Source organism: Cuculus canorus, chromosome 19, assembly GCF_017976375.1.
Source record: "Cuculus canorus isolate bCucCan1 chromosome 19, bCucCan1.pri, whole genome shotgun sequence".
NCBI lineage: Eukaryota > Metazoa > Chordata > Aves > Cuculiformes > Cuculidae > Cuculus > Cuculus canorus.
In genome coordinates this window covers 4,048,547-4,061,552 of record NC_071419.1, presented here as the reverse complement: position 1 = coordinate 4,061,552, position 13,006 = coordinate 4,048,547, and the positions used below count along the sequence as shown (strand labels likewise).

Below are 13,006 nucleotides of genomic sequence, written 5' to 3'. Positions count from 1 at the left end.
GGATATGTCTACAGGAAGATTCTTTTAAAGGCAGAATTTAAAAACAAAAATACAGAAACTAAAACCAACTCCATTGTTAATGGAAAAGAAAAATCATTCATTTCAGTAAGAATCTGAATACCTTAGTTCATCCGCTTTCCAATACTATGAGAAACTACCTGCAAAGCCGCGAGAGCCTCCTGCCAAGAGGCCAAGCACCCTGGATTATTGCAGAATGAGCCAAAGATGCCCAGCAACTTACAAGAGGGACTCAGTGCCTCAGAGCAACACGGCAGCACGCTCAGCCCTTCCCGAAACCACGGGAATTTTGTTCTACGCACTGTGGCGAGCGCATCACTGCCACTGCACAGATCAGACATGGACAGACGCGTGTCAGTGGTACGAGACGCACACGCAAACCCTCCAAAATGCTGGTCTTTGAAACGCAGGTCTTTAAAGACAGATGGGAAAGGGTCTAGCTATAAAACCTCAGCTGATGGGCAGTGAGTGATGGAGAGCTGAGTGTGGATGCAGTTACAAGTGCAAAGCATGGAGTGCTAATAACAGGCTGGCCCTGTGCTTCCCCGGCTTTCCAGCACAGGGACATCACCCATCCCAGCACGCCATCTCCTCTCCCAGCTCTTGGAGGCTGAGCGTGCAATGGAAATCATGTGCTGGGGTTGAGGAGCCTTCCAGGGCCACTCATCTACGTGAAAAATAAAAGTCGGTGCAATGTGCACCGTGGGGCCTCTGGAAAACTATTATTAGAGACCACAGCAGGGTGAATTTTAGGGCTGCCCCACAGCAGAGAGGCAGCCTTAGGGGCTGGTGCTGGGAGAGGGAAAGGCATAACTTTCTGTTAAACTCTGTATATTTTTTCTTTACAATAAAAAGTTAAGAATTTACAATAAATTTCTGCCCCTCGGATTACAAATTTTATATAATTATAGAACTGGTGTTTTCCTAAAATCAGATTATAAAAGAATAAAGCACTGCTCTACCAAAAAAAAAAAGAGAGGGGAAATACTACAGAGAAAATAATAACGTGTGCTGCATGAAGAAACTCTATCTAACTGAATGTCTCCAAGATCTGTACAAAACAGGAAAAAAGGGCGCTGGGGCAAAAAGGTAAAAAAAGAGAGAAAATAAAACCAAAACTGAACACACCAAACTTGACAGAGCACCGGACACACAAGAAACTGGACTGTAGCACCTGCAGGTATAATGTCCATTGTATTTAAATAAAGTATCAGATATTTATTTGCTATTTTTTGTTGTTGTTTTTTAAAATCTGGTTCAAACCACATTAAAAATCTGCAAAAGGCAGCTTTGCTTTTGTTCTTTTTTTTTTTTTAGTAAGTTTTAAATGACCAATGCTGTTTAATAAATAAAGTACTTATATATACATGGAATTAGGGACAGTGAAAACAGGGTATTGCAGCAGTGCAGGTCAAAACCAGCTGGACTCAAAAAATTGCAAGTGTTAAAAAAATTGTCTCTTTTTCTTTTTTTTCCTCCCTCTCCTCTTTTTTTTTTTTTTTTCCTTTTTATCGAGGTAAGCGTTTTGGCCTTTGGAAACCTGCACCCCGCATGACACAGAAGTAGCGTTCCCTTCCTAGGAGATCACTACTGATCTGATAAAGAGAGGAAAGAAACCAAACCCAAACACACACAACATCCCTCTCCGATTCCTCTGCCAGCTCAGCCTCAGCTGGAGCTCAAGTGCTCCTTTATTTTAAGCCCAGACTGAGGTGCTCGTCATGGAGAAAGTACTTAAGCATGTGTCTAATAGCAGGCACGTGACTTGCCTTGGTCACCCTGCAGGGATCGCTCTGGGGTCCAGCTGAGAACTTACAGCCAAAACCTGGTTTCAATTAAATCAAAACTTTCATAGAGACCCATATTATGGGAAATTATCTATTAGATGTTAAAAATAACATTGCCAAGAAACCTGTACTCCTTTCTTCCCAACGTATTCCCCACAGAAAATGAAAATTTTGAGTGAAAATAAGAAATGAAACCACTTCTCTTGCTCACGTGCTTAAAGTTAAATTCATGCTTAAATACCTTCCGGAACAGGTGCCTATGCCTCTACCAAGATTCAAACAAAAAAGCATGTTAGCAATCCACAGTACATGAGAATTTTTTTTGGTGGTTTTTTTTTGTTTGTTTGTTTTTATGTAAAAGATGATAGCATCTGACATTTTCATCACACCATAGACTTCGAGATTAAGAATCCTAGTGCTAAAAACAAAGACACCAACTAGTTCAAAAGCTAACATCTTTCAGGTACAGTACCATTTTACAGAGATTTCTTTTAAAAAAAAGACTTTTTTACCTTGTGTGAGCCAGGCAGGCTTATTAAAAGAGAACATTCTGGAGAGAGGGAAGGGGCAAGGGAGCAATGTACTACAAACCTTGCAGAACTTTCTATTTATCTCCTGCTAAGAGTTCAAAGTTCTTCCACATTTTCAACCAACCTTCTTCAGTTAAAATGTATTTTAGAGACTTTATGCAAAGGGAACTATTTGTCATAAAGTCTAGTCACACACACACGCACACGCAAAGATCTTTGACCTATTATTAAAAGAGCGCCCCCTCAAAAACAATGGAAGATACCTTTCATAACACTGAATTAAAAAAAATAATAAAAAAGTCAGAGAAAGAGAGGGGAAAAAAAAAATCTGACCACCGTGAAACAAGAGCAGTATATTAAGGAGAGAAAGGAACACTGCAGAGCATCGTGAGGGTCATGTCCATTTTGTGGTTTGTGTGTAAGTGTCCATAATTCATTCTGAATCGCTGCTGTCTGAGCTGGAGCCGCTGGAGCTGCTGCTCCCAGACTCTGAGGAGCTGCTGCTGCTGAGTCGGGAAGGGCCTCCAGAGGGAGCTGAGCCGGATTTCTCTGCAGGGAAGAAGGCAGCGATGTGGTTACTTGTAAGGAATTAAACTAGAGAAGGTCTGCCCACAGCCTTCGTCCTCCGTGGGGCAGGCATCCTCCATGGCCCTATGGTGCTCACGGCAAGATGCACAGAGCAGCTGGGGAGCTGTGTTCACAGCCCTGCACGCTTCAGTGCAACCCCTGAATCCAAGAAACCCCTGCCTGACTTGCGTGAAGTTATTTTGCGCTGCAAGAACCTTTTGTACCATTTTTCACACTACAGCACTACGTGGGAGCTTGGCTTTTTCTAATCCCAAATGTATAAAAGCCATCCACTACATTCTCTGTGCTATCAGTCTGTATGGCACAGGCTAGGAGAGAAGATCCTCCTCCCTCTGAAGGATGACTCCAAGACACCTCACTTACCATCCAGGAGGGCTTCCACTTAGGCAGGGATGAAAGTAGCCCCCCCACAGCAGCTCAGTGCCCAACAGCGTCCTGACACTATGGACCAACTGGAGTTACTGCCATAGAGATGAACCCAAGGCAGGAGTTTTGCCCGAGAGAGGAAGTCCATCTACATACACTTTTTGGGCATTGTTAGCGCATCAAAACCAAAGCCATTACCTTTCTTTGCAGGTTTCTTGTTGTTGTTTAGCTGCCCACTGACGTCCTGTAACCGTTTTTCTAGTTCTTTCTTCTTTTCCTGAGCTAACTCTTCTTTTGACTTTGCTGCTTGTTTTTTCCCACTTGCAGCTGTGGAGGAGGAACGTACAATTTCTGAAACTGTAGGGTTGCAGGTAAAAGAAAAGCGGACACCACTATTTTACAGGGCACATAAATCTGTGCAACCACTCTGCAGCAATGTCGCTAAGAAGAAGTGGCCACACAGCAACTACGCATCCCAGATAAAGGACAACACGAAGTTGTCCAGATCATCCAATCACCATCATCCTGTAACATGCCATTTTTTAAGGGAGACCTTCTGGAAAGCATTTTAGGAGATAGAAATATCCACGTAATAACCTTGTAGTTACAGGTTACTTACCAGCCAGTTTTATGGTCAATAGTTACACATTTGTAATTACAGAATTGTTACATGGGTTTTCTGCCCTGTAAAATAAAGTGTCCCATTAAAGGTTGTCATAAGCAAGCACCTGCCATCATAACTTAAGATACCTCACACAAGAATCTACTGTGGTTTCTGTTGCTTTAAATATTAAAAAAAACCCCTAAAACAACAATAATAGATTAAAAAAACAACTGAGGCAAAGCCTGGCAGACAACAAGAATGGACCTGCATCGATTAGGATGAAAATGGAGAGAAGTGCCAGCTGAACTCATACTCGTGAGCAGAAGAAATATCCCTCCGAAGAAGGAATAATGAACACTGTTGTTGGCCAGTATCAGAAGCACAAGACAAGGGCCAGAGGTATTTTAGATGATCCAGCAAGGAAACAACCTACATTTCTTTGCGCTGTTTTAAAGCGATGATTTAAAAATAAAAAAATAAAATAAATCTGGAAAGCGGGGATCCTAAGAGGATGTACCCCTGAAAACTAAGCACTGCAAGACAACAGACAGCAGGAGAGTCCAGCTGAGGCCAGGCACGCCAGCCTGCCAGCTCGGGTGTACCAGCCTCAGGGGAGCAGACACGCAGACACTGGCGGTCATCTGTGTTACTCTACCCTTTGGTTCCAAAACCAAAATTGCTTCTTGTTCCTAACTACTCTGGAAAGTCTTCTACTGAGCCATTCCAACAATGAAGAACTCAGGGCAACAAAAATCAAAGCAGTGTATTAAAAGGTAAAAAGAAGCTCATAGTCTGAGCTTTGCTTAGGCCTACTTCAAAGTCCTGTGGTGAGGAAATGCAGGTCCTCCACGAGAGTTGTAAGTAGCTATTTTGTTCTACTCTTAACAGCACAACACTCTCTTAACTGAGAAGCAGAAGGACGGAGCCAGGATCACTTCAGGTAAGCGATCCCACTGCTATTGAGTGGAAGCTAAGCTCCCAAGGGGCCACAACAATTCACTCTCTGGGGATGAGGCACAGTGAAAAGTCTGCCCCATACTGCACTGTAAACTCAGCAGCGCATTAACATTAATTATCTGATCTGACAGACTGAGGGTAACATGGGTGATCAGGCATCTAGGAAGAGCAGTTCTGGGGTGAATGTTTAACTCTGACACTTACACCCAGAATCCACAGGTTGCCCAGGTGACTTTGTGCAAGTTACTTATTACCTTGGTGTTTTGGATCCCAACCGTGCATTTTGTCACCTTTCTAATTAGATGCTAAACTATTCAGGATAAGAAACTGATCCTTCCAGATGTGTGCACATTAACACCTAACACAATGAGACTGAAACCTTTATAGTGCCTCAGAGATTCTAGATTAGTAATAGAGGTACCACACAGGTCTTGTCAAGGAACACAATAGTCCTCGAGGTCTCCACGCCATGATGTCTTGGAAAGAAAGAGCAGAAAAAGTAGAACGTTTCTGTACATTTTCTTAGGAGAAAAAAATCCTGTAAAAATCCCTATCATCACATACCCAACAGGTGGATAAGAGAATCCCAACACACATGCCCCGGCTCCAAAGCTGAGCCCAAGGGCTGGTGGGGGAACGCATGCCCCAGAAGGTAACTTACAAAATGGTTTCCTTTGTTTTTTCTGTAAACAAGATTTCACGTATCTCTCCAGTTCTCGTAAAGTTGTGGGCTTCAATGTTTCAAAATCTATTTCTATCTCATCAGGATTGGAGTCTCTGAGGGAAGGTTCCCGCGACTGGATGATATGCACCACCCTGCCTAGCTTCTCCCCAGGCAGGCGGTTGATGTCCAAGCTGAGTTGTCGTTTCTCATCGTAGGTCATGGGTAGGCCCTCCTCCTCCTCATCTGAATCGTAGCTTGCAGATGTCTGTTTGCCTCCTTTCTTCGGCTGCCTGGTGGGGGTGGCAAGCATGGAAACATTCATGTTTATGAGCAATGGACTCTTTTTTTCTATCCCCTTTGTAACAAACATTTCGATGCTCTTGGCTTTGAGCCTCAAGTCAGATGGCCTGAACAGCACCACAACTTCTGAAAAAGTTCAGAAATCTGAGATCAGCTGTTGTGCTCCCATTATATTTTAGCCCTGTGAGGCATGACAGCAAGTCCATGTAGCAACAGGGGGGTAACGCTAAAATGTCATGTTCTTCCTTGGCTGCACAAAAGGCAAAAAGCAAAATCTTATCGGAGAGCAATCTGGCAGGGATTCTCCGAGAGCTGGACAGTGCAAATACGATAGTTTCACTGCCAGTCCTAACTTAAAGACTCCCTGGAGTTGTCTGGGAATGGGGATGCTATTCAACAGTGAATTAACTGCTCTGAAAACTGAGTTTCACCAGGAATTCAACAGGGATGGGAGGGACAGGAGAGCAGTGCTGGAAGCTCCCGGCAGCTGGGAGAAGGCAGGCTCTTACCTGTTAGCTGTGGTTGTGCTGTTTGCTTTCTTAGCTGGGGCTTTCTTCTGTTGGGTTTGTTTTGGTGGTTGAGCCGCCTTGGGTTTCTTCTCCTCCTCAGATTTCACTTTGTGCTTTTCTTTTTCCTTCTCTTTATCTTTCTTTTTCTTCTCTTTTTCCTTCTTCTCTTTTTTTTTCTTTGGTTTGTTCACTGGCGCTTGTGACAATGCAGCCAGCTGCTCATGGACAGCCTTTAGCTGGAGAGAACAGTGTGAAAAATTAATCAAGGCAAGACAACTGATGCCACCACATACTTTTTCTTTACATCCCAAAGTGTTAAATATATGCTAAAGTCAGTGATGAGTCTAATGATTGAACTCAGGAGACTTTGCTTGACTAAAAACTCTTTAAAAACTGTAATGCAAGTATACAGAAGCTGACTCAAATGAGAACATCATTCTTGTTTTATAGGGGCAAATAAAAATTAAGCTTAATAGCTCCATCTAGAGTGCTGACAAATTGGCCTCTGGAATCCCAAGTTCACTTCTCAGCTCTCGTACTAGCTTGCTTTGAGACACCAGATAAGCTATCTTATTAATGCTTTGTTGTATTACAGTAGCACAGGTAAGCACTCTAGCATCTGACATTACGTATCTTACACAATAAGAAAGGCGACAGCTTAAGCATTCACAGTCACAACAGCTAAAATCGCTCCCTTCTACTGATGGAGTGCAGAGGGACAACATCCTCACAGGAAGCACACGACAGATTTCGTTATGCTCTTATATAAATAGAGCTCTTATATAAAATAGGTCTCTGCTCTTCCCAGATCCTCAGGATTGTGTGCACCTTCATCCACACTTTGGGATTCCAGAAGGAAGCAGAGAGCATCAGCACTGCACATCAAACATGCTGTTATTTCCCAGCTGAGTGTTCTTCCCCTTTAGCTGGCAGAAGGGGAGACTGCTTTGCTGCATCCCAGTCTAGACAGGACTTTTAAGAACAAAATTAAACCCTTCCTCCTGCTATGCCTATTCTACTGCACGGACACACAGCTGGGCCATTGCAATACCTGCTCCTGGAGCTCTGCCAGCCGAGTCGCTCGCTCTTCTTCCGAGTCTGAGCTATCCGAGTCGGAAGAGCTCTCCTCACTGCTGTGACTGCTTTCTGTGCTTTTGCTCACCACCGGTGCTGTTGGTGGAGGCGGCGGTGGGGCCTCTGCAGGCTCATCAGGCATCTTTGCAAACCTCATCTCAAAGACGTCCTAGAAAAAGAGGGGAAAAAAGTGGTGAGAAAAGGCGCCTCAGCCTTTTTGCCTTTTAAACACATCAGACACCCCACCATGGGTCAGGGTCTTACTGCACTACACAGGGTGCTGTACAAGGAAATAATAATGTACAAGTGGGCATACGTAGTCTACAAGCTCAAGAAAATTCTCCCATTACTTTATACAGCAATGATTATAACATATTAGGAGCAGAATGTGGCACTGGGCCACGCCATGTGAAGAGCACAACAATTCTGCAGCAGAGAACACGGCTCTTTCCAAGGACTGGAGGAATCCCCGACTCTCCATTGTTGGTGCCAAGAGCAGATGGGTGCTTGGATCTCTGAATCAACACCTTGTAGCTGAACTAAACACGCTCTGGAAGACGCATTTGCTAACAGCTTTACCTGGAGCTTCCTGGCCATCGCTACCACTTCGTGGTCTGGAGGATTGTACTTGTAACAATTAGAGAACATTAACCGAATATCAGCTGCAAAACCTTGTGCATCCTGGTATTCCCGACTGTCCATTTTTTTCTGCAAACAAGCCAAAGGTGAGAAAAAGCCATAAGCAAAAGGCATCTGTAGCAACTGTATGGAGGACACGTTCACCTTGGGAAACAGCTCAGAACAGCCTTAAAACCCACATTGGTCTATTAGTCTCACCTGGCTTATTGGTTCCTAAATAACACTCATGAGTTTCTGCTTTTTAAAACAAGCAAGCAAACACTAGACAATATAAGAAGTTTATATTGCTCCATACCAATTTAAACACTTGAAGATTCTAAATTTGCGTTCTTTTCTTTTTCAAAGTAGTACTATATAAATTCATCAGAGTCCACATTTGATTAGAAAATAAGAGTTCTTTAGAAGAAGGGTTTGCTGGATCATGAACTAATGTAAACAAGTATCATGGATGAGAAGGGCAAGATCCAACCAACAACCAAGTTACAATTGCAGGAGTACCTTAAGCGTGTATTTCTATGTGCTGCTTGGGTATACTTGACCTGTAAATCTGAAAAGGCAGAAAAGGTAGTGACCATCTAACTCTGACTTCCTAGTAACACAGGGCATGAATTTTCGTTTGGTTTGGAAGGAACTTTAAAGCTCATCCAGTTCCAACACCCTGCCATGAGCAGGGACACCTCCCACCGGACTCGGTTGCTCCAAGCCCCATCCAACCTGGCCTTGAACATCTCCGGGGACGGGGCAGCCACCACTGCTCTGGGCAATCCAGGTCAGGGCCTCCTCACCCTCACAGCAAAATGTTTCTCCCTAAGATCTCTTTCTCCCCAAGATCTCATCTCAATCTCCCCTCTTTCAGCTTAAACCCATTCCCCTCGTTGTATCCCTGCACTCCCTGACAAAGACTCTCTCCAGCTTTCACGCAGGCTCCCTTTAAGTACTGGAAGAAAACACTGAATAGGTTTAATGCATATATTACTACTACATATAAAAATCTTAGCTCCAGTTACTCCTACCAAAAGGAAAAAGCAGCTAACACTAGATTTCATTTACATTTAAAAGACCGGGGTTTAAAGAAATTCTCTATTTGCCAAGAGCTTGCAGACTTCCCTTTTCCATGTCCCACACACCTGTATCCCCCTGTGAAGGGAAGGGACCGACTGGCAGACAGGCTGCAAAAGTGGTCCGGGAAGACATCTCCATCTGAGCAGAAAGCAGGGCTGCTTGGGGTCTGTAACCCACAACAGAAGCCTGAACACAAGCAAAATCCCTCTTTGATCAGTGGAAGCTCTAGATATTTCACAGCTAGACCTTTAATCTATCTTGGAACACTGCCACGACTCCTCAAACTGGTTTGGTTCTCAATAGGGCAGAATTTCACCTCCAGGGAGGCAGCTCCAGGGGGACATGCATGCAGGGTGGTGACATTGCCGCAGCCTTACTCCTCGCTGTGCTGCAGCCAGACATCTGTCAAGCCTTTGTCATGAAACCTCATTCTCTTGGTGAATAAACCAGGAGAAAAGCCCCTGAGCCATAGCACAAAAAGAGAAGGGACAACAGGTTTGTGCTTCTCCTGTTTGAAGGAGAGCTGGTCTTGTTTGAAAAGCATCTTAGGACAATTCCAAAGCAAAACACATGCTCAAACAAAAGGGCCCATTTATTTTCAAGTATGTCTTGCTGCATGGAAGGCCTTTTTGATGCTCTTACATTTGTTTGGCACACTCAATGGCTGATTATTGCTTATGAAATATGCTCCAGTGTCTGAGGCTTTGCAAATCCTCTTGCATAGCATGGACTTGCTTGTTCACCACTGAGTAAAACAAGCGCATAGACATCTACAGCACTGCTCCTGTGACCCAGCAGCCAGAGGGCAAAGTGAGAGAAGAGGCGCTCCAGGTTCCTCCCACCTCGAACACCAGACGGGCAGAGCCCCCTGACTCCCCATACCAAAGCTCCGCAGTACCAGAGAGGGGGACATGAATGCACCACAAGTGGGACAGGGCAGTGGAAGCACAGGGATGCTACAGCTTCAGAGCGAGTGTTTCATCTGCTACGGGGAACTAGCGCTACCGACTCTTAGTTTTTAAAGCATAACCCATGCCCCTGCCTCCTTCTCTCCCCATGCTTCCCTCTCTCTCCTCCAGCAGTTCTGCTCTTCCCTCTTCTGTGATCAGAGAACTGAGGTGGAGATGAGCAGCTCCTGTCCCTTTGGCTCTTCCCACTCTCAGTCCTAGCTCTAGCACAGCCCTCCTCTGCTCAGGCTGTAATAAGCTCAAATATAGCCCCTTCACCTCTCACCTGTCCCTGGCACAGTCACAACCGCCAACCTGCCTCCTCCACCACGCACACAGAGAAAACGATTTCTGAATCTTTCAGAAACACAACTCTGCTGGGTGCACAGCCTGAAAAAAACTTCTCCCAGACATGAAGGATATTCTCTGAAGAAAATCAAACCTCATATAACCAGAGAATCAAAGTGACAAGCAACCAGATACCAGAGAATCTACCACAGCTGCAGGAATGCTTCTCAGAGAAGTCACACTGTGATCTACAGGCCAAGAGCAACGATAATAAAACACTCCATAAAGAGACAATACCAGACAGCACTTCAAACAAGTTTATTAAGAAAAATACTACCACGTGTAAAGACAAATTCAGAGTCTTTATATACAAAAGACTCCACGGGGTCTGCCACTAACTTATCTCTAGATTTCTGTCCTACCCTAGTAAGGTATCGAGGGACACCATCAGCTGCATTTGCAGAAAAAGTGCAGTCAGAGGTGTACATTCTTTAAAAGAATTAAGTTAGGATCTGAAGAGATCCAAGTGGGAAGAAGTCACCAAACCAAGAGATGACAGGTTTTCCCCCTAGAATTTGCAGAACACAGTACAGAATCCCTTGCGATAAGAAGCCACCTAACCACATCTGGAAACACCAGCTTTGAGAGAGTCAAGGATTTAATTCCCTCCATCTCTAATCTTACTGCATTCAATCAGGACTTGATCTACCAGGCTGCAGGTATCTCTGGAGAGACCCACAGCATCCCTAGGCAGTCAAACGAGCGTGACTCGGCTGACAATAGGTCCGTAACAACCACAAGGTCCTTACACAAGCTTTACCAGCAGTCCCACTACTGTCAGTACAGTAACAATGACTTAATCTAGGATGCGATCATCTAAAGACTTATGTTCACAAGACTAGCAGAGAAAAGGCAACAACAATACTTCACCATTCTAATGTGATAACAAGAAGAACAGTCGCACTCAGCAAGAGATGCTTCTTCCCATTTCAGTCATTTCTGCAAACCAGACATACTTTGAAATACCTTCAAAGCTGCTGGCCAGTTTATAGACTCTTAGAACAGATTTTGACACGTAGCCCATGATAAGCATGGGATATGTAACTGCATGCACAGTAAATAGAACATCGTATATGAGGTTCCTGATGTCACTTAAGTACTGCACCTCTGATCTGACTTACAGAAGAACATCAAAAGCCCCATCTGCAACCTGTTCCTGCTCTCAGCCCACTCGCTGGCATCAGAGGAGCAAGGTCAGACCCACTCAGCTGAGAAGGAGGTGACTCCTGGAAGGGAGCAGATCAGAGTGCCTAAGTGATTTGTGAAGGAACATGAAAGGAATCACAAATGCAACTGCCCTTTTGTCACTTAGGTATTTAAACAATCCCAGGTGCTGGCTCAGATGGCAACAAACCACTTCTGGCATGCTACCGAAAGCCAACAGAAATACCTTAACTTTCTGCAGATGGGAGAAAGTCTCACCTCCATCAACACCAATTCCAACAGCAGGCTGAGAAGCAGAAGATGAGAACTAGAAAAAAAGCACAGCTTTGCTCCAGAGATATTTAGGAGGGATTCGGAGAAACGTTCCAATCTGGTGAAGTTTCCCCAGTCTGGAAAAATCTTTAATACTGGACCATACTAAGCTAACCTCTTGAAGAGCCAAGCATGAACCGCACAAGCATCACAGTGTTTCCTCCCCTCCCCGAGTACCAGGTGATCATCATGTGCCAGTTGGAATTGCTCAGCATAAGCCTATCTGGACTATAAATTATGCCAACAAGCAGGCATGCAGCAACTTCTGGAAGTGGAATACTATCAATCAAATCCTATGAAACACACCACCACGCTTAAACAACTGGACTATCCACAAAAAGGAGAGGATGCCATTGTACAGTCTGCCTTGCAGGGCAGAAAAAAACGTTGTCCCAAGTTACGGGGGGAAAAAAAAGGAAAGGGAAGGAAACAAAATACAAAAATATCCAGATTATATCCGAACAGGTTCAGTTTTCAACCCTCATCCCTTCCCCCTCCCCCAGAAGGAACCAGTCCTCTGCAACCAGAGGGCTGTGACACCCTGCAAAAGAGGTGGTAAATGCGGACGTACTTTAACAGTACTGAGATCCATGGGGTGTTTGATAATATCATGATAGTCATGTAATTCCAAAGCCTCTGCATCAACAGGCTTGTAAAAGGGCCATGCATAGGCTGCATGCTTCTTTGAGAGCATCTCCTTGAGGATGCTGTCACAGTACTTGAGGTGCTCAGAGAGTTTGCCCTTCTTCCCTGCATGCTGGGGGACCTCTCCGTCTTCAAGGTCTTTCTTTGGTGGTTTGATGGGCCGTCCACCGCTCTCCCGTCGAGCGATGATTTTGGCCTGCTTGGGGTCCGAGAGGGGCGTGGGTGACTCGCTTCGGCTGGCAGTGATCGCGGAGGTGGTGGGGGTCGTCGTATCTGCTTTCCGTTTCACTCCCTTTTTCTGTAAGGGCAGATGGACAAACCTCATGAGTACCTGCCCAGCTCTCATGTTATACTAGCAGAAACCTATCACAATTTATCTTTAAATTTGAGATCTGCCTGTCCCCTGACAGAGAATACAATTACTTCACTGGGATAAACGGGACTTGTGACTAGAGGCTTCAACACACAATTCAGTGACTACAACATGATGCA

The 13,006-nt window shown here is 44.6% G+C and overlaps 1 protein-coding gene across 1 annotated transcript in view; it reads right to left on the bottom strand.

Annotated features, from left to right (window-relative positions):
- Positions 1-278: 278 nt before the first annotated feature.
- Positions 279-13,006, bottom strand: part of BRD3 (bromodomain containing 3) — a 36,860-nt gene continuing 24,132 nt past the window's right edge. Inside the window, exons 6-12 of the mRNA XM_054083953.1 lie at positions 12,441-12,812; positions 7,977-8,105; positions 7,375-7,566; positions 6,324-6,559; positions 5,512-5,804; positions 3,488-3,616; positions 279-2,884 (exon numbers count right to left, since the gene is read on the bottom strand). Coding sequence (XP_053939928.1) covers positions 2,769-2,884; positions 3,488-3,616; positions 5,512-5,804; positions 6,324-6,559; positions 7,375-7,566; positions 7,977-8,105; positions 12,441-12,812 — 1,467 coding nt within the window. The 3' untranslated portion in view covers positions 279-2,768. The remainder of the gene's footprint in view (positions 2,885-3,487; positions 3,617-5,511; positions 5,805-6,323; positions 6,560-7,374; positions 7,567-7,976; positions 8,106-12,440; positions 12,813-13,006) is intronic.